The sequence below is a fragment of the Westerdykella ornata genome (assembly GCF_010094085.1).
Source record: "Westerdykella ornata strain CBS 379.55 unplaced genomic scaffold EI97scaffold_10, whole genome shotgun sequence".
In the NCBI taxonomy this organism is placed as follows: domain Eukaryota; kingdom Fungi; phylum Ascomycota; class Dothideomycetes; order Pleosporales; family Sporormiaceae; genus Westerdykella; species Westerdykella ornata.
In genome coordinates, this window is record NW_022986860.1 from 767,030 (window position 1) to 792,220 (window position 25,191).

Here is a 25,191-nt window from a genome sequence, read left to right on the forward strand (position 1 = left end):
TGTATAGATGTTAGTCTATAGACGGGGAATGGGATGGTTTCTTATGTTGTCAAACGGAGAAACGGATGTTTTCGGTTTATTGTATGGTTGGATTGTTTTATAGTTTCATAAGAGTTTCCATTCCAAACCCTTGCTACTGGACTGCATCTTACGCGACTTACTCGGCATTGCATCCCTCAACTCACTGGATGGGCTCTTCCCATGCCTACAACTTCCCACCCAACACGCCCAAAACCTCATCCCTCAACCTCACATCCACATCCCTCGGCCCCTCTCTCTTAAACTTAGTCGTAACCACCCACTCCCTAACCCCCCTCCTCCCGAGCCCCTGCGCCCTCACCTCATCCCCGGGATCACACAAATCCAGCACGGCCGTATCCCTATCCACCCCCTTCCCCACCCCACTCTGCCTATCCCCGCCATACACCCCTTTCCCCAGCACCAAGGGCGAAATACACGCCTCTGCGAACGAAACCTCGGCCTCCCCATGATACACGCGCGGCTTATTCAAAAACTCAATACAGCGATCCCGCTCCCGCTGCAAGGCGGCGGCATCCGGGATCGGCGACGAGGGCGAGGTGACCGTGGGCGAGAGGTACGGAGCCAGGAGATTTAGGAGGAAGAACTGCGGAGGGAAGAGGATGATGCGGTTCTGGCGCGCGAGATCGATCCATTTATTCGCGGGCAGGAAGTGCGCGGCTGTGTGCTCGATGCCGCCGTCGTGTGTGGGGTTGGGGATCACGATTTCGTCTTCTTCGGCGAGGCCGGACGCTGGGGGTGTGGAGCCCGGAGCGGCGCGTTTGGTCGGCGAAACGGAGCCGATGGGGAGGAAGTAGAGGTACATTTGGGTGGAGAAGCGTTTGGGGACGTTGGGCGGGGTGATCCATCGGGTGAAGGGGATGAGGGATTCGGTGTCGGGCACGGCGTTCCAGCGGGCGAGGAGGTCTGGGAATGTAGTTTTTCCGCTGTGCACGGCTCGGCGGCCTTGTTCGCGCTCAGCGTCGCTGAGGCCGCTGAGCAGTTTGCCCGAGTCTTTGTGTTTGGCCAGGAGGATGCCGCATTCTTCGAACGTCTCGCGGATGGCGGCCATGCGGTAGGCGGGGCCGTCTCGGTGGCGGAGGGGCGAGTCTACGGCGGGAATGTCGCCGTCATGTTCCGGGGAGAGGGCACCGCCGGGGAATACATGCGCGGAGGCAAACGAGGTGGATGTCTTGACGCGGTGTAGGAGGAGGATTTGGTTGGTTGGCGATATGAGGAGGACACTGGAAAGGGGGTCAGCATGGAGGCAAATAATCGCTATGGGAACTCGTCCCACGCACCTGGAGCTGGGACGAGGGACCGCAGGAACCTTTGGAGGATTCTTCATCGGCTTGTGGTCTGCTGGAGTACTCATCTTGCGCTGTACGAGTGCAATTGCTGGCGGTGAAGGGCCAGCAGTAACGGCTGGATGACTCTGACCAGACGCTTGGAAGGGGGCAAGAGGCCGTAAAAGTACTCTATCAACCAGCAAGAGGGGTCGCAAGGAACGAGGAACTGGCATAGTACGCCCGAACGCGACGATTCGACGCGGCACGAGCGACCGCCATGGTGTGGTTGAAGTGAGCTTGTGAGCCGCGGGGAGCTTGGAGATGCCGAGGTTGGACTTGGCCTTCCGGCGGAGTGACGCAGCGTGCAAGAGTCAAGACAAGATCATAACAGCAAGGAGACAACCAAAGCTAAATAAATAAAAGACTAAGATGGTATAGAATCGTCAAATATCATGGCGAATAGATTGTCGTGCTACGATCATTTTAAGCCCAACCTCTCTAGAAGCATAACACCGTCATCAAAAACTGAACCCAATGAAGCCTCCCAGACGCCAATTCTATGCAGCTGTGACCAAGAAATCAAGAGTACAGCTTCTTCTCGAAGCTGTGCAGACCGTGCACATTGCCCTCAGCCTGAGCACTCGCGGTCCTCAGTTCAAACCTTACAGTGCCATTGACGACACCTTCTCTCAGCTCCGTCAAGCTCCGCACGCCGATATCCTGGAGCGAGTGCTGCACACCCGCCTGGAGATATGGCAGAAACTTGGTGATGGAGCCGCGATCGCGTACGGATCCAGAGACACCCTGAGCGACTAGAATGCGGTCTCCCTCGGAGAAGTAGCGGGCAGTGCCGGCATTGCTAGCTTTGGCGTCCTTGGAGCCAGCACCGGCCTTCTTGTCCTCCATTGCGTCTATGCTGCCCATGCCACGGTAGGCCTTGACAAGCTGGCCGTCATGGCTGACATAGTACTCGCCAGGGGACTCGGTGGTACCTGCAAGCAGGCCTCCCATCATGATGGTCGAGGCGCCCAAGGCCAGACCCTTGACAATGTGGCCCACGTTCTGAATACCGCCGTCCGCAATGCAAGGGACGCCGAATCGCTTGGCGAACTGTGCAACATTGTAGACGGACGTGGCCTGCGGTCTACCGACAGCCATGACCTCCTGCGTGATGCAGGCGCTTCCGCTGCCCATGCCGATACGGAGACCATCCACTCCGGCTTCGATCAGAGCGGCCGCTTGCTCGCGGGTCACCACGTTGCCGCCAATCACATCCAATTCAGGGTACTTTTCCTTGATGTACTTGATCATTTCGATCTGGTAGATGCTGTTCCCCTGGCTGCTATCGAGGATGACAATGTCAAGGCCGGCATCAACCAGCTTCTGAAGCCTGTCCTTGTCTGCCGGGCGAGTGCCAATGGCAGCGGCTGCAATGAGCTGCTTTGAATCCGGAAGCTTGGAAGCAAGTGGGTAATGAAGGTTCTTCATCAGATCGGACCGAGAGAGCAGTGCAATAAGGTTGAAATTCTCGTCCACAATGGGGAGTTTGCCCTTCTTAGACGCCTTGAGAATCCTGTTTGCCTCCTTCAGATCGACACCCTGGGGTGCGGTGACGAGATCGGTGGACATGACAGCGGTGACGGGATCGTCCAGATTCTCATGGAATTGCACATCCCGCGGAGTAACGATACCAATGAGCTTGGACCGAAGTGTACCATTTTCTGTGCACAACCACTGTCAGCGCCAGCGCAACCATATAAGGCCAAAGTAGAGAACAGAGAATTGCGACATCAGACAGAAATCTCCATTATTCCACAGCACGACGGAGTCGTTGCGGATGAACGAAAGTTAAAAGGGCAAAGTTTGCTCATCATGTCATTGGAGCCGGTTGGGCTCGTGGGTAGGTGAAGAGTACAGTACTGACCTGTGACGGGGAAACCACCAAAGCCCCACTTCTCCTTCAACGCCTTCGCCTCCCGCACGGTCGTCTTAGGAGAAATGACGACGGGATCTTGGATGAAGCCGTTCTCGTATCTCTTCACCTTGCGGACCATTTCGGCTTGCTCGTCCGGCGAGCAGTTGTGGTGGATGACGCCCAAGCCACCGAGCAAGGCCATGTGGATGGCCATGTTGTGTTCCGTAACGGTGTCCATGGGAGAGGAAACGAAGGGAGTTTTGAGAGTGATTCTCTTGGTAATGGGAGATTCAAGCGCAACCTCGGAGGCAGCGAAGCCTTGACTGCTGTCAGTGGACAGACGCGGAACCGGTTTGGGTTCTGCTTACCGATGTAGCCAGGGAGCATGAGGAAGTCATTGTAGGTCAGGCCTCCGTTCACCTTGGAGTTGATCAGGTCCTTGACGGAGATGCCATCGCGCTCCGCGTATTCGGACTGCAGCACCTTTGTGGCACTGCGGAAGTCCAAGGTTTCGCCGTTGACCAGTGAGTTGCCGTTGGTGGCGGGCATGGTGAACCAAGTAGAGGGCTTCTCAAGGAACAGAGAAGCTAGGAGAGCGACTTGACGGAGAGAGACAAAGAGAGATAGACCAAGTCGAGGGCGAACTTTGGCCGGGCAAAAGTGCGAAACTTTTCCCAAGAGAAAGAAGATTTCAGGCGGGGACGTGAGAAATTTTGTGGGGAGACTCTCGAGGCATGGTCCGTGCTATCGTCACGTGAAGATTACATTAGCGTGTCTTCTTTGGCGAGCTCAAGCTGTTGAGGACATCATCTCTTGAGATAGCGTGCATTGTACATTGTAATCACCTCCTGCCTTTTTGCTTGGGTGGAGAAAACAAGGTCAGCGGCACGGCAATGCGAGAAGTCTGCCGGCAGTCAGCCTCAAGAAACAAAAGCAAAGCGGCGGGAGATGTACTCCAGTATATAACCGGGCACAGCCTTGGCATCGCCCATGGCAACGACAACACACGTGCCCGGCGGTAAACACCGCTCAGCCCGCCCAGACCACCCCATCCGCATCTTCAATCAAGGTTCAATTCCATCTTCACCCTCCAATCTGCCGGTGCTCTCCAGATTCCTCATTTCTTTTCTTAGCGTTCTGTTCTCTGTGCCGGTGCGGACACTTCCCTCCCTGACCTTCACCGTGCGACATATTCGCTCCGTTGCCATACATTTCCGCGCAGGCGCCTTGCCATTCGCCTTGTATCATCACGGCCGCCAGAACGGCCTCTTGCTCCTCAGCCGCTACGACAGTCCATCCCGCCTCTGCCGCTCCGTACTACGCATGCCCGCACCGAACCCAGTGTGAACCTATACGTCAAAACTCTCTCTGGTCATGAGCTACACCTACAGTCCGCGAACTCGGGTAGGACACCAGGCGACGTCGCCCTCCCCTCTGCGCCAGACATCGACCGCCTCAAGCAACTCCTCCATATACCCCCCAAGCCGGTCCAGCACGCTTTCCAGTAATGGAGCGACAGGGTCGCCGCCGAAGCCGTCGTATGGCCATCGTCGTGGGGTCAGCGATGGCACGGCACTCGCTCAGTCTCGGACGGAGAATTGCTTCGAATCCAAAGACACGAGCCCCGGCAGCACATACATGAGCATGCGGAAGGCATTGCGCCCACTCCCACCATCTGCTCAAAATCAACCGTCTATCGTCGCCGAAAAGCTTTCACGGCCTTATACGCCCCCCAGCCCAACTCCTACTCACAGCCGGTCTCAGAGCGTTGAAGCGATGCGTCCTATCCATCACGAATCCCCTGGCTCCCCTCCGCCGAAACCTCGCCCCTTGTCCATGGCCATATCTCGCTCAGACTCCATTAGAGCGCCCACCAGGGAACACCAGCGCCCAAGCCCCACCACCCATCTTGAGCGACCTGATTTGCAGAGTTTGAGTAAATCGTCTACCGGGTACCTGCGCACGTTGTCAAAATTTGCTGAATCGGCCTCGGAGGAGGATTTTACCATAAAGTCCCCAGAGCAAGAGGTCGTCGGCTTGCACGGGCGTAGAAGGCTTCAACGATCTGCCTCCATGCGCAAGAAGTCAACATCTGGATGGGCCAGCAGAAACTGGATGGACCAACAACGCCAATTCTTACAGGCCTACGAGTATCTCTGCCACATTGGAGAAGCAAAGGAGTGGATAGAGGATATCATCAACAAGGACATACCGCCCATCGTCGAGTTGGAGGAAGCGCTACGTGATGGCGTGACACTGGCGGAAATCGTCGAAGCGATCAAAGGCCAGCCCCTTCGAATATTCCGGGCACCAAAGCTACAGTATCGCCATTCAAACAATTATGCGCACTTCTTCCAGTTTCTAGCAGAAGTGGATCTTCCTGAGCTTTTCAGATTCGAACTTGTCGACCTCTACGAGAAAAAGAATGTCCCAAAAGTTATATACTGCATACATGCTCTCTCATGGCTGCTGTTTCGGAAGGGCATGGTTGACTTTCGTATCGGGAACTTAGTGGGTAAGCTCCATTTTGAAGATCATGAGCTCGAGGCAATGCAAAAAGGACTTGACAATGCGGGCGTCAGCATGCCCAACTTTTCCAGCATGCAGGCAAATTTTGCAGTAGAGCCGGAGCCGGAACCCGTCGAGTCGGAAGAGGACAGGATTGATCGGGAGCTGTCGGAGCTGGAACCGATCATACTGGATCTACAGGCACAGATTCGGGGGGCAGTGCTCAGGCTACGACTGGGAAATCTGATGCAGCAATTATGGGACCACGAAGATGCGATCGTGGACTTGCAATCACGGATACGAGGAGACTGGGCACGGCAGATCGCGAACTATCGCCTCGACATGCGGAGGTTCGCCATCACACTCCAAAGCGCTTCTCGGGGATTTCTGATTCGATCGAGGTTACGTGGGGAGGAAGAGTATTGGAGGGATAAAGAGTATCAAGTGACGAAGATTCAGAGCCTTTTCCGCGGTCGCAAGGCGAGAACCCAAGTCCAGTACATCAAGTCACGTATACAGCGTCACGAGCACGGTATTCGCCAATTTCAAGCAGCAATCCGAGGCGCTCTCCATCGTCTCAAGGTAGACCGCGAATACGAAGAGACGCGAGTTGCAGAAGCCGGCGTCCTGCAGGTTCAGGCCATGATACGAGGCGCTCTTGTGCGGGAGCGACTCAATCGCGACATCTCTGAATTGAAAGAGGGTGAGGAGGCTGTCGTGCAATTGCAAGCAGCTTGCCGAGCCATGCTCCTACGTCAATCGTTCAGAGCGGATCAGGAGAGCCTACGACAGCATGAGTCCCTCGTCACCTTATTGCAGGCTGCCGCTAGGGGAGTTATAGCCAGGAAAAGTAATGCAGATACGCTTAGTGCACTGGTAAGCACTGGTCCTGCCTGGTCTAACTTCCACTCCAAGATTCGAGGTAACTCTGTTCGAGCCTTCGTCAAGCGATTGATGGAGGCTCTTCGCGCAGAGGAGCCTCAACTCACGGATCTCCAGTCTGTTGCAAGAGCTAGGCAAATTCGATCCAATTTTGCCCATACTCTGGCTCAGCTGAAAGATCACGAGCCGGCTATTTCGTCCTTGCAGTCTGCCATACGCGGTTTCATATCCCGTGAGAGGTACTTCTCTGACCTCAAAACCTTGCAGGCACAGATTCCCACCATCGTCGACTTACAGTCGTCATGTCGAGGTTATGTGCAACGTCAACGCACATACGAGCTATTGTGCGAACTCAACAGTCAAGAGCCGGAGATTATCCAACTTCAAGCTTATGCTCGTGGCTTTTTGCACCGTATGGCCATTGGATTGCTGCTAGCGCAGGTTGAAGACCATGAGGAAGCCATTGTTGAGCTTCAGGCCCTTGCCCGAGGAATGTTGGTTAGGCGACGTTTTGCCGAGAAGAAGAAGTTCTACGAAGAGAACATGGAGAAGGTCATCAAGATTCAGAGTTTCATTCGAGGACGGCAACAGGGGGAGGCTTACAAGAGCTTGACTAGCGGAAAGAACCCACCGGTCTCGACTGTGAAGAACTTTGTGCATCTTCTGAATGACAGCGATATTGATTTCGACGAGGAGATTGGTATGTGTGCCCTAAGAAGTCTGACATCCTTGACTAACATAGTGTAGAATTCGAACGCCTGCGCAAGACCGTTGTCCAGCACGTACGGCAGAACGAGCTCGCAGAGCAGTACATCGATCAACTGGACATCAAGATTGCTCTGCTCGTCAAGAACAAAATCACCCTGGATGAGGTGGTGAAGCACCAGAAACATTTTGGTGGCCATGTTGGCGCGCTTCTCAGCAGCAAAGACATTTCCTCCAAGGATCCCTTCGACCTCAAAGCACTCAATAAGAATTCTCGGAGGAAATTGGAGCACTACCAGGAGCTTTTCTTCTTGCTCCAAACGCAACCACAATACATGGCTCGTTTGTTCAGACGGATACGCGAACAGGCTCTCGCTGAGACGGACACCAAGCGCATCGAACAGTTGACAATGAGCCTCTTTGGCTTGGCGCAGAAGCGGAGAGAAGAGTACTATTTACTCAAGCTTATCACTCGTTCCCTGAAAGAAGACGTCGACACCTGTGCATCCATACAGGAGTACACGCGTGGGAACTTCTTCTGGATGAGGCTGTTTAGCAGTTTTGTCCGCTCTCCCCGTGATCGCAAGTATTTGAAAGACGTGTTTGGGCCGCTCATCAAGGAGAACATCATCGAAAACGAAGCGCTAGACCTGGAAAGTGACCCCATGCAGATCTACCGATCAGCCATCAACAATGAAGAACTTCGAACTGGGCGACGTAGTCACCGCGACCCGAACGTATCGCGAGACCAAGCAATCAAAGACCCTGAGACACGCGAAACCTTCATTCACCATCTCCAAGATCTTCGGGATATCGCTGATCAGTTCTTCGCCATATTCGAGGAGGTCCTCCACAAGATGCCTTACGGCGTTCGTTACATCGCGCAGCAGATTTTTGAGGAGTTGAGGAGGAGATTTCCTCAAGAGCCGCCAGAGCAACTGCTTCAGATAGCAGGTCATTGGGTTTGGAAACATTATTTGCAGCCTGCCTTGCTCCAGCCACAGCATTGGGGTGTGGTCGATCGAGGTCTCTCCCCGCTCATGAACCGAAACCTCGGAGAAGTCGCCAAGGTCCTGGGCCAGATCGCTGCGGGAAGGTTGTTTGGCGGAGAGAATATCTACCTTCAACCCCTGAACAGCTATGTCACGGAAGCCATCGACAGATTGCAGGACATTTGGTCGAACTGTAAGTTAAGCACAACACGTCCGTTGAGTAATACTGATACACGTACAGTGATCGACGTGCGTGATGCAGAGGCGCAGTTTGACATCGACGAGTTCAACGACCTCTACGCCCGCACAAAGCCCACCTTATACATCAAGCTTGCCGACATCTTCGCAATTCACAACCTTGTGGTCGATGACCTTTCGGTACTATGTCCTTCCCAAGACGATCCACTTCGAGAAATCATTCGTGAACTGGGCAGCGCAAAGAACAATGAGAATGAACTGTTGCACGTCAGCTCAACAGAAATCACTTTGACGCTGAATCCCAAGTTTCACGAACAAGAAGGTAAATGGGACCTTGTTCACTCTAGGTTTGGATACTGACCGCTTCAGATCCCGACGCTGCAGTGAAGGCGCTCTTCATGGAGACCAAGCGATACGTACTGTACATCATCCGAATCCAGTCGGGTGCCAATCTCACAGAGATCATGTGCCGGCCCATCACCCCCGAAGACGAAGCTCGCTGGGAAGCTCTTGTGCGGGAGGAACTCGCGGCGCAGAGACGAGATCGAAGCCGAAATCTCCGCTCGTCAGCCGCTTCAACCTACACCACAGACATGTCGACGACAAGCGTCCTGGATCTCGACTATCCAACACTCAAACGATGCGCTCTAGAGAACATCCTCACACTACAAAGGGCCGGCCGCATCTCGCAGCACAACAACTACCAAGACCTCCTCAACGCCATTGCCGTGGACATCCGCACGAAACACCGCCGCCGCATCCAACGGGCAAAGGAACTGGAGGGGGTTCGCGCCACTCTCGCCGCCCTTGACGAAAAAGCACGCTACCTCGACCAGCAGCTCAAATCATACAACGACTACATCGAGCAAGCCATGGTCACCCTCCAAAATAAACGAGGCAAACGGCGCTTCCTCCTCCCCTTCACCCGGCAATACAACCACATGCGCGAACTGCAACGCGCCGGCCGCGAATACCGCTTCGGCTCCTTCAAGTACTCGGCCCGCAACCTCGCGGAGAAGGGCATCCTCGTCTCCTGGCAAGGCTATCCCGAACGCCAATGGGACCGCCTCGACATCACCATCAGCTCTAATACGGTTGGTGTGTTTGAGATCCAGGGGTCTCAGGGTAGCATGATGATCCCCGGCGCGTTTGCCGAGGTACCGCTGGATGGATTGTTGCAGGCGCAGTTTGACAATCACCAGTTTATGAATTTGTTTGGTGAGGGCAAAGATGGCGGTGGCAACGGCTGCGTGCGGTTGAATGTGAATCTCTTTTTGCACTTGATTTTCAAGAAGTTTTATCGGGATGAGTAGGGGGTGGGGAAAGTGGGGGGTAGGTAGGTATGTGGAGTATGGTGAGGTGTGGGAGCGCGAGATTTTGCATGGATTGGGTTGCTGGACTGGTGTTTAGGGAAGGTTGTTGGACGGGATGCGTGTCTCCCTTCTTTCTTGCTTCGAAAATGGTGTTTTTTGGCCGTTTTTCGTGTTATGCTTTCTTCTTCTTTGCATGAAAGTATCATGTCCGCTATATCTTTTTGCAGCTGCGCTCTTTTGTATTCATGACTGATGAGGATGGCTATGATGGGGTTTCGGTTGTGCGGGTGTTTTTTGGTTTGGTGGGGCTTATGAGGTTATTGATGATAGTGTTTATATACATATTTTAGATGGTGAGAGGGGGGATGGGAGGCGTTAGGACAGAGTAGGGTAGAGTAGGGTAAGGTAGGGTAAGGGGAGTAATGTATTATGTAGTTTTGTGAGGCTTGTGCGCTGCGAACCGGTGATGGTCGGTAGGTGTGAGGAGGTAGTTGCGACATAGACCGATAAATCATATATTGAGAATGGACTGATATTTTGAGACTCTTGGAGGTGATTGATGTCGGTGTCGAACTCTAAAAGGATAGGTCAATTTAAGTTAAGGTTCCAAGCTGATAAAGTGATTCTCATACGAACCAGGAGTGAGTGTATGAGATGGCTCAGCCCCCACCAAACCAAGCACCTTGCTTCTCGCTGTGCCACACTCTCGCCCAACAGTAAACTGCACAGAGGATGGTCACCATCATATTCCCCTGTGCATAGGCTTACCCTAGGTATGGCCAGATAATTTCACTCTCGATTCCGCCTTCGCTTCTTTCCTCCTTCACCGCTTCTAACCTCCGTTACCTTCTACCCCGGCCCAAACAATGGAACCCCGCATGAAGTTCGACGACGCAGCCTGGGAACGCAGTGATGAAATCTTTGACGCTTGGAAGAAAAAGCTATATCATGAACCTACGCAGCGAGCCATCGCAGACTTAATCAAGAAACACCGCGGAGGTGTCCCGAAAGAGCTCTTTGCGCCGCAACGAGGTGCCTTCAATGTTACATACCGCCTGCAGTTTGCCGACGGTGGCTCTGCGATCATTCGGTTTCCGTGTCCGGGGATCCACATGTTTCCTGAAGAGAAGGTCAGGAACGAAGTCGCTATTATGAGGTACATTTCCGATCACACGACGATACCGGTTCCCTTTGTGTTACACCACGGGACGGCAGAGGAGTGCCCCGGGAACCTAGGTCCCTTCATCATCATGGAGTACATCGACGGCGCGCAGACGTTATGCAGTGCACTCAACGTCCCCTACTTCACGCCGCAGGACCGCCCGATACTGGATCCTGAGGTATCGGAAGAGAAACTCATCTTCGTCTACGAGCAACTGGCCGACATACTACTGCAGCTTTCAACCCTGACCTTCGACAAGATCGGCACGCCGCTCGAGGTAGAAGAGGAAAAGTGGGCCATCACCGAGCGCCCACTGACATTCGACATGAACGAAATGATCCAACTCGCAAACTGCCCTCGCTCAGAGCTCATATCCACCACCTTCGCCACCTCCACGGCGTACTTCTCCGCCATCGCAGACATGAAAATCATGCACCTCACTTACCAACCCAACGACGCCATTGAATCCCCCGACGACTGCAGACGGAAATACATAGGCCGCCACCTCTTCAAGAAACTCGCCATTGAGAAGAGTCTCCACGACCCAAGGTTCGAAAAAGGGCCCTTTCGCCTATGGTGCGATGACTTGCGCCCGGAGAACATCCTCGTCGATGAAAACTGCCGCGTCCTCGCTGTTATAGACTGGGAATTTACGTACGCGGCGCCGGCGGAGTTTACCTTCAACCCCCCGTGGTGGCTGCTGCTTGAGGCGCCGGAGTACTGGATCCGCGGGTTCGAGGACTGGTGCAGGGTTTACGAACCCAGGATGAAGACCTTCATCCGCGTGATGAGCGAGCGGGAAAATGCGTTTATTGAGAAGGGGAGGATGAAAGAGGAGGAGAGGTTGTCGGTGAGGATGATGGAGAGTTGGACGAGTGGGAGGTTTTGGATTGATTATGCGGTGAGGAGGAGTTGGGCTTTTGATGCGGTGTTTTGGACTTTTGTGGATAGGGAGGTGTTTGGGGGGGATGGGACGGGGGAAGGGTATATGGAGAGGTTGGGATTGTTGGACAAAGAGGTCAGGGAGGGGCTGGAGGCTTTTGTGGAGAGGAAGGTGGAGGAGTCGAAGACGAGGGTTTTGAGGGAGTGGGTGTAAGGGGGGTTGGGGTTGGTTTCTGGCATTGAACATAGAAATGACAATGTGAAACAGGTGCTTGACTGTTGGCGTAACTAGTAGATAGTCCTAGAGGGACATAATGCATACATAGGTATCCGCTCCGCGGGGATGGGCAAATTAAAAGGAATGCCAGTCTTGTACAAGCCCAAAGAGATGAGTGCTTTAATCACGGGGTTTGGTGCATTTGTAATTTCAAGACCATTAACATTATGAATTCGGTTTCGCGAATTCAATCTCCGATCCGGACATGAGGTGAAGGGGAGAAAGATGGATGTCCCAGCTGCAGGCCGGTGGACATCAACGGGGCGTCGCCAAGCCCAGGCCGGATAAAGGTTCATCCGACATCACCGCTTCGACCTTGCATCAGTTTACTTTGATATCAATCAAAGGCCATCGTGCACGCGTAATACGCTACGCTTCAACTATCACCAGCATTCCACGTCCAGGAAGACAGGAAGCAACGCTTCGCGGCACAGTTACCCAAGTTAATGGACCGGGGAGCCCTACACAAAGACTAACGGCGCAGACAAGAACTCCTGCAATGCATCCACTCGTGTCATGGTTCTTCTGCACATCCGCCCTCATCATGATACCGGCCATACTCCTGCAGGTTCACTACAGATTTGAGCAATTTCGAGGTGTTATCGGTGACCCTCCTCCACCTCCTGTCCCCATTGACCTTTGGTGCGGAAAAGCTTATCATCCAACGGCATGTTGTTTTCTGTCGCTTGATCTGTAATGTTGACCATAATTAGGACCCTTCTTTCGACCCAGGCGGCGAGCTTGCCCCTCCAGAGCGCGAAGATGGCTTACAGCTGGTGGTTTATCCGCGCTACAGTTTCTATCTGTCATCAGAAAAAAAGGGTTCATTGATAGTAGATACGCCTATTCAACGCGTTTCCGGCGAACATTTTAGAAGTAGGACATCGGCCAATTCCACCCGAGGACCATCTACATATATATCCATTCGGATCAGCAACGCGCAGACAAGCGAAACCTTGGTCAATTGGGAAACACTACCAGTCAATTCGTGGGGTAATGAGGTTGAATTTGACTTGGGAAGTACGCCAGTGGATCGGGGAATCTCCTGGCTAGTCTCCGTCATCGGCAGGTCGCCAGACGCAGCTTTACAGACGTCCTACTCCGGAGCAGCTACTGTAACAGTACTCCCGGAGAGGAATGACGGCGGAAGCGTAGCCCGCGTTGATTACCTCTTTGGTGGAATTGAGGTCAGATCCTCTCTTACCAAGGGAGAGTGGAAAACCATCTACCCTTACTCATTTTACACATCATGGGACTGGATATCGTCTACGATCAACAGCGCCACTGCAACCAAGAATCTCGCCACATTCCGTGCGAATGGTTACAACCTCATCCATCCAGTGCCGCCAGGAGGCACAGATCCATTTAATCACACTGTCTTTGAGGAGTTCCTCCGCATCTGCGACGAGCTGGAACTGTACGTAATGTACGATATGCGCCACACGTACAAAAACAACACTTCGATATCTGCTCAACTCTCTCGCCTTCAACATCACCCATCCTTGCTACTGTATTATACTGCAGATGAACCAGATGGCTGGACTGACCCACTCAACGCCACACAGATCGCATATCAGCACATCAACTCAATCGATCCATATCATCCGGTATCCCTCGTCCTAAACTGTGCCAACTTTTACTTCAAGGACTACTCTTCAGGTGCCGATATTATTCTGGAAGACACGTACCCCATCGCAGTCAATACCTCCTTCTCTACTGTCTACAACACACCTTGCAACACCACCTACGGCGACTGCGGCTGTGACAACTGCCACGCCTACGACCCCGCCTATCCTGCATACATCAGAAACCCCTTCCTTGACATCATTGAGCGCACGGAAAACCTGCAAACATACCAGGAATGGCTCGGAGCTTCCGCGAAGAAACCCATCTGGGGCGTCCCGCAAGCTTTCTATGACAGAGGCAGTTTTTGGCAGCGATGGCCATCGAAGGAGGAGGAGGCTGTGATGGCGATTCTCAGACTGAATCACGGGGCAAAGGGTATAGTGGCATGGTTATATCCGACGTCAGATGAGATTGAGGAAGTAACATCTTCTTTGGCGAAGGTGGTGACTGCACCTGAAGTCACGAAGTATACGCTTGGTACGAGGCGTGTTACGGCGCTGGACGTTGTAGGAGATGATGAGCTTGTCGATGTAACGGCCTGGATTCGGGAAGAAGGGATGTTGTTGAGTTATGTGTATGTAGGGTATACGGAGTATACCAAGGAGGTGGAGATCAGCCTACCGGAGGCCGTGACGGCTATTGAAAGTCTGTGGGGAGAAGGGGGGAAAGACTGGACACTGGGCGGTGACGGTAAAACGATGAGGAAGAGAGGGCTAACGGGTTTGGAAGTGGGTATCCTCCAGCTTTCGAGGCGGGATTCAACCAGTGGCTTATACCCCATCCAACATGCCTAGGAGGACGATCACTCTGGAGAGATCGAGCGATCTAGGGACGGTTACATCGTGTCGATGACTGAGCTATAGTATGCTTTGGACAAAAGCAGCGGGCCTCCAATTAATGTATGGAGAAAGAAAAGGTACAGGTCAACTTGAGAAGGTAAGGATTTTGAACTTGTCTGTTCTCATTATCTCCGTATTCGTTTCCTGGATTCATCATTTCCTACCACTAGATTATAATGTCTATTTCTACCTGTCGTCTCTCTTACTCTCGGCTTCAGCATTTCTGTCTTTTTTACTCGCTCCAAAAGATCGATGCCGCTGCCACCCTCATATGTTGGGGTGCTCCTTTTGTCGGACTTGGTTTCCACTTACCACTTCCCTCTCACTTCACCCGCCTTCACTCAGTAGAAATTGACTTAACACCGCGTTCTACTGCAGCCTTCATTCCTTCACCGACTCTAACTCCCGCGCGCCGCCCGTATCGCGCAGTCTCTGTGTTACACAAAGTCTTGGCGCGGGCCCGGACGACTTGTTTGCCCCCAGCGAGTACCTTCTCGCAAACTCCTCACCTCCACTCACCTTGTAACAACTCCTTTTCTGTGTTGAGGTCTCTTTACTTTGTCTGTATCGCTCTTCTCACTTGTCTGTCTCGCCTTTCCCGTCGTTGCAGGCGCCATGCCCGCTCCGGATCGAGCCGAGCTCCAGCTCGAGCTATTTCACCATATCTGTCTGCCTCGCGATGTACCCGGACACCAAAGCGATAGTATGGAGCGAGTCGACGCCGAGCTTCTTCATCGCCTAATTCAGGCTGTCAAAGCAATCGCACCCTTCCTGCCTCTGGAGCATCACGGCTCCGTGGATGCTGTGCGGATAGCACTCACAACGGCCAAGCTCCTGAATGTTGAGGCAGAAATGGACAGGAAGATCCTGCTGAAGGAATTTCGGGAACTGGATGCGCGGAACTCTCTGATCCTTTTTATCGCAGAGCAGAACGCGGCCATTCTCATCTACAGAGAATCAAAGTAAGTGACACCCATGACGTTCTACTCTGTGGTTTGCCATAACACTCGCTGACCTTTATCGATGCAGAGTATCGAGCGGCGACGACGACATCATTTTTGAGGCTTTCGAAGCTTCCGCGGTGAGCGACCAGGTTCTAGCTTCCCAAGGTGCTCTGCTGTGGGATTTCCCGGGCTCCGCGGCTAAGGTCCCTTATTCCACTTTCTCGAACACATCATTTCAGGATTGTCTTTCTGCCTTTCTCCAGCAGGCTACGATGGAATCGGTCAAAGCCTTCTGCGCCATCACCCAGAAGGCGGCATCGCCACTGCCTGAAATCCGCGACACCACTAACCCGGCTCTCATAAGCGGACTCTTGATGACCCTCTTGGGGACTGTTGGGAAAGTCCACCATCCGATTATCCTTCAGAAAAGGGTCCGTGATACGGTACGCTTCCTCCATGCACGCAAGCCATGGCGCAGATCTTCTCTATATCTCGTGATTCGGGTGAGCATGCTCCGTCACTTGTACAGATTTCTTGGACCAGAGGTCGGCAGACTGTACTACAAAGTGATTATGTGCCTTTTCTTGTCCCATTTCTTGGACGATAGCCGTCAGCGACTACCCCCCGATGCTGTCCATCTTCTTCGGCAAAAGCTCAGCCGTAGGCTGGCCAAGATCGAAAGCCGAAAAGATCCATTAATTGGTACCGCGGGCAAACTCACTGTCATGTGGGGTAGGTTGTCCACTGTTTTCGAGAGATCTCTCAACACGGCTGCCCAGTCCCTCGAGAGTCAATGGGAGGGTTATAAGGCGCGTGCAGCTAGGCCAATCCGACGTCTTCCACAGTTCGCACATCCTGACGACCTGAAGCTTCAATTGCGGCTTTCGGGGTCCACCCTTTCCTCGGCCTTGTTCAGGACACATGTCACCAATACTGCTCGCTTCCAATCGCCCGCCGAGCATCTATACCGATGGGAGTCCGCGAACAAGCAGACTCCAGCCCTTACCGCACTCTCCGCACGATATTCCGCGCTTCTCAAGTACGAAGAAGATATTGTTCTAACCGCGAAGTGTGCGACGAAATCAAACGACAACCACACTCGCTGCATTCATCTCGCAGATACCATAAGGGCATACACATCCAAAGTCGCGGATGCCTATAATGTCTTCCCCTTATTAAAAAGCCGGATGCTGCTCAATGTTTTGGAACTGTGGGTGGAGATGGATAAAGCGGCCATGGCCTGTTATGGTTTATTGAAGGAGCATGGACCTGGACTAAACGCGGACATGCTGGACGCTCTGCACCTCATGTCTAACGAAGATATGGGTCGGTTACGCAAAGTTCAGTTGCATATCATAAGTCGAGTCTCCGAAGACAGTGAAACAATATTCGCCAGTCCCACTGAGAATTGTTTCGCCGTTCGCTACTTCAACGGATCACAGGAGATGATTAGACTCCATGATCAGATCAAATCGGATGCTGCGAAGTCACGCGAAGAGAAGAAAAAGGAGTGGGAGGAGACCAGTAGCAGGCACGACAAACTGACAAAGCAAATCGCTGAAATGGCTTGCCAGTATACGGAGACAGTGAACGAATTCGGCGAGACTATCATGGAGCACCGTGGCTGCTTGAAACACAAACTGAAGTGGCAGGCCCGACAGATGAAGATTAGGATTTGGGAACATCCGCTTCCCGCTTCCGAAGCTTTCGCTAAGGCAGCGGTGTTCGAGCTTTGTTGCCCCAAAGCTTTTGCTGCATATCGAGACGCTACTTGGTACTTGCTGAAAACCTTTGCGAGACATGGTATTGAGCCTGTGCCTCAGAGGTCCGTTATTCGTGACTATCCGGGACTTCGGAAGTATGTCAAGCGCAATGTGGTGTCCGATGTCACTTTGGGGTCGTCTACGAAGTCACACCTGGAGACACACTACGGCGAGGTTGGCTTTCCTGTGGCCTGGAAACATGTCTGTCTACCTTTTGGAATGAAGCTGAGCTACTACGATACATCATGCAGCTTCTGGACATCGGATCTTCGGCCGTCACTGGAACACCAGTTCCCTTTGAATCTTCCACCTACGACACCTTATCGTTCGTTCCTAGGTCTATACGGCCCATGGCCTTCTTCAAACCAAATTCTTGCCAGCCAAACGAAGTGTCCAGCCGAGGTCAATGCTCACGAATTCATGGCATAGCAGAGTCTACTGGTTGGGACACACTGTCGATGGCTTTCGTTGCTGCGAGAATTAGGGTCAACCAACATCAATTTCTCTACAGAGTCTACTTGGGCCGTTGTTACGCGATTGATTCTTCAAGCAGGACCAGCATCGACAGAAGATCTTTTGCGTGACGTGCATGCTGTGTTTCGAGATTCTGAATTTTGTGGCAGACTCCTGGAGCAGGTCCGGCGTCGGTTAGAGGCCATACGTCGAAGTTGGCGCGAGTCGCTCCAGATGAGTCTCGCCATTTCTATACTGATCAGGATGATTGAACTTGCCCCGACCACGGAGATCAAACAAGGCGCTATCAAACTCCTGAAACGTGCTCGGGACATTACCTGGGGTTGGCAGCAAATATTGAAGTCAGCCGGCGTACACAATGCTACCGGACTTATGCCATGTATGGTCTGGGCTTCATTGCTGTGCAAACGTGTCTTTTACACGCTATTTGAGAAATCCAAAGCTCTCGACTCAAGCTCACTGGGTTTGCTTATCAGTTCATCCATCCATCTCCAGAACATTTTTACGCAAGACTGGGCGACCTTGCCGTTTCCCTTGCAAAAGACAGTGTTGGAGGATCTGATATCAACCTATCTCCTTAGGACAGAGCTTCGAACGGCAATCTGCGCTAATAATGCTGCCTTTGTAGAAGCTTTGTCCAGGTTATGGCCTATACCTTCCAACGCAGCTCTCGCAGCTGTCGACGAGCTTGGTGAGGAGTGGATTGGCATGACTTTACAGAGAGACAATCAATGCACCGATGCTTTAAACTACCATCTGCTGACGGGAATCTTGCTGATCAACGGCTGTCAACTTGGCTCGCTTCCTCTTGAGTATCGACGTTGGCCTATTGTTCAGCAACTTTTCGGGTCTTCAAACTTGAATTGCTTACCTTCAAGATTGGACGGAATGTCGTTCACCCTCGACTCCCGAATGCCGAATGGGCACTGGATTCATTTTGACCTCCGCGGGGATGGGCTGATAATCCAAGCTGTAAAGGGCGATCGCCGGCTACAGCTAATCCCTTCAGGTTCATTCCAGTCCGCATCCGGCCAAGATTTCGATCTTCCGTTTCATATGGTCTCGAACTGCTGTAAGCTTTTCTGTTATGTTTTCGATTGCGGCGTACTGACCCCTTTCAGATCACTGGCTCGACCTACGTTCAGGAATCATGGAAATTCGTCAAGGCGACCCATGGAAATCTAGACAAAGCCATTGGTATTTAGATTTCCATGGGCGTCGCGCACAGCGAACTGTGAAGGGTCGCTGTTTGACCTTAATTGATCCATACAGCAATCTATTCAGTACAATCGCTTCCAATTTCCGGCATTTCGAATTTGCGCGGCATATTCTTGCGTATCAGCCAGATAAATCACATATGAGAGTTGAGCTGAAACGGCTGGAGCTGGACTTCTTCGTGGCCAAATCAGGATTTTTGAAAAACGACAAGCTTAAATGCGTCATTCTGAAAGACCAAGATCCTGGAACCTGGTACGGGCTGCATAGCAAGCTGGTTGTTGCTTCTACTGAGAACACGACTGAACGGAGCATTCTTGTCCCTATGGGCGAATACAAGTTTCTCAAAGACGAATTTCACATCAAAATGTTCGTTACCAACCGCGGGGATTACTTACGCTTCAACATCAATCCTGTATTGGGTCGCGTCGAATGCCCTGTTGAACCCAGGATGCTCTACCTGAAAGCTTTATTTCATGCCTGTACCAGCAGTTTTCTTCCCGACCCGCTCACTCCAAGGACCGGTGTTGAAGAATCTCTGACTCTCCTACGTTCTGGCCTCTATCAACCATGGGATGTGGTTAATCCCCAAGTGGCCCAGATTTTATACGATATTGCAGGGCTATCTCCGAAGCGAAATTATTACCCTTCCCATCTCAGATGTATGGAGACAGTGAAGTGGAGTGAGTGTCTCACCACCCATATACAAGATGATAGGTATCACGGCGCGATCGAAAAGATATTGCGAATGCTCTCAGATCTTGCTCTGTTCAGTCTTTCTCCAGTACAATACACTCCTCCCGCTTGGTCAAAGGAGCAGGAACATCTAGAAACCCGAGCTCTGTCGCACCTATACACTCACAATTTCAAGGCCTTGGACACGTGTTATCCGTCAAGGGACCGATATATCGACAGCACAGAACGGAAAAACATCCAAGATATTGTACAGCTGCTGTCTAAATGGCAGGCATGCTTTCAGAATACCACCGAGCTAGCGCATCTTCTGGAAGACTCGCAACTTATCTGTGGGTATATCCGGAACTGTGACCTAAACCAGATTACAGACTTCCTCACCGTTGACATGAAATGCGAGTGGGGTGCACTTGCGCGAACATGTCTCAATTCTGGCTTCGAAGACAGGTTCCAGCTGATGTTCATGTTCTCTAAAATTGGCTTTACGGCGGACGCGGACATGAACTTAGTACGGGCTCTGATTGCATGTGCCATTTCGAAGGATTTGAAGTCCGTGGAGTATCCAACTTGTCCTTCCTTCGTCGCATTCAGGAATTACCAGTCACCTACAACGGATCTCTTGACGCAACTGATCAAAGGCGCATGTGTACCTTTCGACCCAGTGAAAGCCAACGCACCGAGGGGTCAACTGGCGATTCAAAGATTTGCCCATGAGAAGGAGTCTCTGCGTCTTTGCATGGAGCTTGCCAGGTCGATCTTATCGCAATGGCCACAGACAACAATTGACGTTTCGCGCCTCATCGAGGTTGACGCCGACTATCTGGAAAAGGATCGGGCTTTGGAACTTGTAAGGCCGGAATGGGAGCGATTAACGCACAATTGGGAATTCTCGGAGTACCTACAGAAACTGCAAATCATCTTGGATCATGGGAGCAACCAGGATATGAACGCTCAGCCGGGCGACTGTGAATCAGAACAATACCCAGGAATGGGGTCTTCGTCACATATAAATCCCGCTCCAAGGTATCCCGCTGGATCGGACAGATGGGAACTCCCCACGATCCCAGCCCTTCTGGAGCAGGATATGCTTGTGTTTTCTTTATCTGGCGAAACCGTTCGGATCACACCTGCCGCTCCCATTCTGACTATCCAAACACGTACGCACACCTGCGGTGATCTTGTAGTTCTTAAGACACTGCAAGTTAAGGTGTTGGATAGAATCAAGGAATTAAGTCAGCTGGTCTCTGAGTTGGAGCATTCTTCCTCGGCTGTCCAAAGGAAATATGGCAAAGAATTACAGCAGAGCGTCGAGGCGCTCTCCGAGCATCTGTCATTGCCTAAAGAACCGCTACTTCACCACAATCCTGTCGAGTTTGGTCTTCAGCTCGCTGAGGCCAAAGAGTTCTTGGAAGATGTGCTATCCAAGTTCTGTACTGTTCTTGAACAGAATGAGCGTTCCGCCAAGTGGCTCCGACTCACCGGCTTGTGGCCGAGCATGACGCTTATCTCTCTGCTCACAGAGCTTCGTTCTAGCTCAGGGCTCGTATTGGGCAGGCAAGTGAAAGAAAACCTTGTTCGAATTGGGCTAGCTGTTACAACTTATCAGCGGCTGTTAAGAATGCAGAATTCGTTGCTGAAAAGGAAAGGACAGCAGTTCCATGACGAAAGACAGAATCCTGGGCACCGCAACTGGGATCCCCTCGATCATGTCGATTGGTTGCTGTTAGAGATCGATGCCAATATCCTTCTCAGACCAGAGCAGGTGGAAGTAGCCCAAGCAACGATTTCTCCGCCATCAAGACACAATTCGGTACTCCAACTGTTAATGGGTAGAGGGAAAACATCTTGTATTCTCCGTAAGTTGATATTCTTGGCTAGGTCACTACGTTTGCTGACTCATTTCAGCTATGGCTGCGTCAACCTTGGCGAACAGAAAGCAACTTGCCCGCATTGTCGTGCCTCGAGCTTTGTTGCTCCAATCCGCTCAAGTCATTCAGGCAAAGATTGGCGGATTGTTGAACCGCGAGCTGACTCATGTTACCTTTTCCAGAAGGACGCAAATCTCCTCTGAGGTTCTCGAGACATTTTGTCGGCTTCATAACCATTGCATGGATGACCAAGGTGTCATGATAGCACTGCCTGAACATATCCTATCGTTCCAGCTGTGCGGCCGGCAGCGAATCTGCGACGGCCGTTTTAAGGAAGCGGAGAGACTAATTGCAATACAGCTCTGGTTGGAGCGAAACGCCAGGGACATCCTAGACGAATGCGACTTTTCACTCGCTGTTCGGACACAGCTTATCTATCCTTCCGGTTCCCAGATGGCCGTTGACGGTCATCCATACAGGTGGCAGGCGATTGAAACTATCCTCCGTCTGATCCCGGAGTACTTACCTCGACTTGAAGAGGAGCACCCCCACAGCATTGAGATTGACCGTGGACTTCGTGGCGCCTATCCACTCATGTATTTTCTTCGAACAGACGGAGAAGAATTCATCATCTTGAAGCTCGTCAATGCCATATGTAGTGGGCAAACATCCATTATGCCCTGCGCCGACTACCCTCTTGAGGTCAGATCGACTATCCAGACGTTCATCTTATCGCCCACTGTGTCTAAAGAGGAAGTAAAGGGGGTGAAGGCGATTTTCAAAGATAATTCACATCTTATGAAGATCGCTTACCTACTTCGCGGCCTCTTTGTTCACCGCATATTGATCTCTTCGCTCAAGAAGAGATGGAACGTCACCTACGGACTGCATCCTACTCGCGATCCGATTGCAGTGCCCTACTCGGCGAAGGGTGAGCCATCGCCAACAAATGAATGGGGTCACCCAGACGTTGCAATAATCCTGACTTGTCTTTCCTTCTATTACGAAGGTTTAGATATTTCAAGGTTCAAACAAGCGTTCCAGCATCTTTTGAAGTCGGATGAACCCGGCGTGGAGTATGAGAAGTGGGCTACGCATGATCTGCCAGGTTCTTTCCGAGACTACCATGCTATAAACGTCGAGGATAGCGTTCAGCTCAGCGAACTGCATCGCTTTGTTCGATACAATCCCTATCTTCTCGATTATTATCTGAATAACTTCGTATTCCCTGCCCATGCAAAACAATTTGCGTCCAAACTGCAAGCATCAGGCTGGGATTTGATCTTATTCAACCCGAAGAGAAGGTCTCACTGTCAGACTACTGGCTTCTCCGGTACCAATGATACCAGACATCAGCTGCCTATGACGATCAAACAAAATGATCTCCAGTCACTCTCACACACCAACGCGGAAGTGTTATACTACCTTCTTCAACCTCGAAATCGGCACTATGTGCGTATGATTGACGGGCGCGGCAGGCGTCTTAGTGAGGAGGGCTTCCTGAAAAAGCTGCTTAGAACTGAAGGTGGCGAAAGCTGGGAGAGGTCTAGACCAATTCGGATTCTTATTGATGCCGGCGCCCAAATTCTGGAGCATGACAATAGAGGACTGGCGAATCTATGGCTCCAAATCGACGACCAAGCCTTAGCCGCTGTGTTCTTTGACAGTAATCATCGCGCCAACGTCATATGGGGTAAGGGCAAGGAGATGCCTCTCTCTGTATCCCCTTTTGCAGAAAATCTTGAGGGGTGTCTTGTCTATGTAAGTCGTCCCTCAGTGCATGAGATCAGGTACTGATAGCTTCTTAGTTGGATCAGAGTCACTGCAGAGGGACAGATCTCAAACTCCCAGCAGATGCGAGAGCGGCATTGACTCTCGGACCCCAGCTCAGTAAAGACGCGTTGGTGCAAGCGGCCATGCGATTGCGACTGCTTGGGGATAATCAATCCGTGACCTTCTTTGCCCCCCCTGAGGTCCATCAGAGTATCTTAGGTAAGCTATCTGACCATTCCAAATGCATATCGGCTAACTTCCGTACAGACCTCCGAGGCTATGAGAATCCGGCTCAGCAGCTTGAATCGTCCGATGTTATTGCCTGGCTTCTACAACAAACTTGTAATGGCATAGAACAAACCGAACCCCTATACTACAACCAGGGCATGGATTATTTGAAACGCCTAAAAAGCAAACCAAACAACTCGAGCTTTGTTCATGATCCACTGCAACGTACCGCTTATCTCAAGGTTATTCGGTCGACCGAGAGGCAAACCTTGGAGGAGTTGTACGGACCGAAGTTTCATCGAGCAATCGGAGTTCAACCTTATGCTTTTGCACCTCCATTGAAGGACTACGTTGTGGAACTCTTGCAACGGCGGAAAGAGTTCCAGGATCGCGGTTTCGCCGTCCATTCATCCGCACTGGAAGAAGTCGAACAAGAAAGGGAAATTGAACAAGAACTAGAGATGGTCCGCGAAACACAGAAACCGGTTCACTTCGATCCCCTCAAGTTTCCTGGATTACATAAGATATCAAGACTTTCGCTATGACGGGACGGTTACCAGCTCCAAGTAGCATCCGTGCTTATGATGAGATGTATTCCGTTCTAAAGAGAACCTCCATAGGACGGAAACATGCAGGTGTTCTCACCACCTCACTGGCTTCAAATATTCATGTATCCCGACAGTTCGAGAGGACCGTCAAGTTGAGTGAGCCGAACGACAATTTTCTGCGACCATGCCAGTGGATTCTGTGGAGCCGTTTGACTGCAACCGCTCTTATTGTCTCACCTGAGGAGGCAGACCTTCTTATACCCATCCTTCGCACAAAGAAAAAGCCTCTCTGTCACCTCATCGTTTATGCGGCTCCAGTCACGAGAAGGATGTTGCACTTCAACAACCTGGACTATTATGCCGTCCCACCGTTGCCAGCAAGCTTCGAGGCGCCAATGTGGCTGAAGATCCATGTAGGAATATTTGCTGGTCGTCTTTATTTTGATTGGGAGGAATACTCTGCGCTGCTGGAGTTGTTCGGTGCAAGTTCGACTAGCGATGAGCCCATCTCCCAAAGGAACGCTCTCGTCAGTAGGCCCTCCGCCTTCTGTAAGTCTGAACTCTTTGTGGATATACTGTCTTACTAACAGACTGACCAGTGCATGATTGGCTTGCCGTCAGAAGGAAGGGGCAGGACTTTGAACATACGCCGATGGGTTCAATCACTACAGGCAAGCCGTTGACGGTGGACCACCCGTTCTTCCTTCCGGAATCTGTGGAGGAGGATGGAGAGCCCGGGAATGAGGGAGCATTGGGAACATTCTTGCACGCCGATGAGAATGTTGATGAGGATGATGAGGATGATCAGGGAGAGGAGTTTCATGATGCTGAAGAAGGGGACGATGGTGATGGTGCGGATCATGAGTACGGTGCTGTTGATCATGAGGAACCTGGTAGGGACTTTTTCGAAAGCGATGAGTATTTTGAGGCGGCGCCGGTGAAGGAGTCATCGAAAAAGTAGGCGGCAAGGTCACAGGATGTTATCTAGCTGTGTGTGGCCGACTTGAGTTTGTCACTGGCGTACCTCTCTGCATGATCTGTTCTTAGCAGCGCATAGGGCTTCTCACTGCCTCAAATGA

The 25,191-nt window shown here is 51.9% G+C and overlaps 6 protein-coding genes across 6 annotated transcripts; 4 read left to right on the forward strand and 2 right to left on the reverse strand.

Annotated features, from left to right (window-relative positions):
* Window positions 1–205: 205 nt before the first annotated feature.
* On the reverse strand, window positions 206–1,393 carry EI97DRAFT_377470 (uncharacterized protein; the record flags this gene model as incomplete). Its single annotated transcript, XM_033795613.1, has 2 exons — window positions 206–1,262; window positions 1,320–1,393. 2 exons carry the CDS (start codon window positions 1,391–1,393, stop codon window positions 206–208), a joined length of 1,131 nt encoding a protein of 376 aa, XP_033654151.1.
* Window positions 1,394–1,747: 354 nt separating this feature from the next.
* On the reverse strand, window positions 1,748–3,910 carry EI97DRAFT_433426 (IMP dehydrogenase). Its single transcript, XM_033798388.1, has 3 exons — window positions 3,591–3,910; window positions 3,232–3,540; window positions 1,748–3,028 (listed from the first exon to the last, which is right to left on the reverse strand). Exons 1-3 carry the CDS (start codon window positions 3,769–3,771, stop codon window positions 1,887–1,889), a joined length of 1,632 nt encoding a protein of 543 aa, XP_033654152.1. The 5' UTR covers window positions 3,772–3,910; the 3' UTR covers window positions 1,748–1,886.
* A 686-nt stretch (window positions 3,911–4,596) lies between these two features.
* EI97DRAFT_376827 (ras GTPase activating protein-like protein) lies at window positions 4,597–9,820 on the forward strand (the record flags this gene model as incomplete). The annotated part of the gene is made up of 4 exons (XM_033795579.1): window positions 4,597–7,312; window positions 7,360–8,502; window positions 8,551–8,829; window positions 8,877–9,820. The coding sequence occupies 4 exons, from the start codon at window positions 4,597–4,599 to the stop codon at window positions 9,818–9,820; spliced, it is 5,082 nt and encodes a 1,693-aa protein (XP_033654153.1).
* A 682-nt stretch (window positions 9,821–10,502) lies between these two features.
* EI97DRAFT_433429 (phosphotransferase family protein) lies at window positions 10,503–12,222 on the forward strand. The gene has a single exon (XM_033798389.1). The coding sequence runs from the start codon at window positions 10,687–10,689 to the stop codon at window positions 12,076–12,078; it is 1,392 nt and encodes a 463-aa protein (XP_033654154.1). The 5' UTR covers window positions 10,503–10,686; the 3' UTR covers window positions 12,079–12,222.
* Window positions 12,223–12,489: 267 nt separating this feature from the next.
* On the forward strand, window positions 12,490–15,032 carry EI97DRAFT_45911 (uncharacterized protein). The gene is made up of 3 exons (XM_033800971.1): window positions 12,490–12,808; window positions 12,855–14,703; window positions 14,985–15,032. Exons 1-2 carry the CDS (start codon window positions 12,641–12,643, stop codon window positions 14,559–14,561), a joined length of 1,875 nt encoding a protein of 624 aa, XP_033654155.1. The 5' UTR covers window positions 12,490–12,640; the 3' UTR covers window positions 14,562–14,703; window positions 14,985–15,032.
* Window positions 15,033–15,221: 189 nt separating this feature from the next.
* EI97DRAFT_450390 (uncharacterized protein) lies at window positions 15,222–25,073 on the forward strand (the record flags this gene model as incomplete). The annotated part of the gene is made up of 9 exons (XM_033800282.1): window positions 15,222–15,568; window positions 15,636–17,715; window positions 17,746–18,859; window positions 18,909–21,551; window positions 21,601–23,324; window positions 23,372–23,555; window positions 23,604–24,049; window positions 24,097–24,661; window positions 24,712–25,073. 9 exons carry the CDS (start codon window positions 15,222–15,224, stop codon window positions 25,071–25,073), a joined length of 9,465 nt encoding a protein of 3,154 aa, XP_033654156.1.
* Window positions 25,074–25,191: the final 118 nt, after the last annotated feature.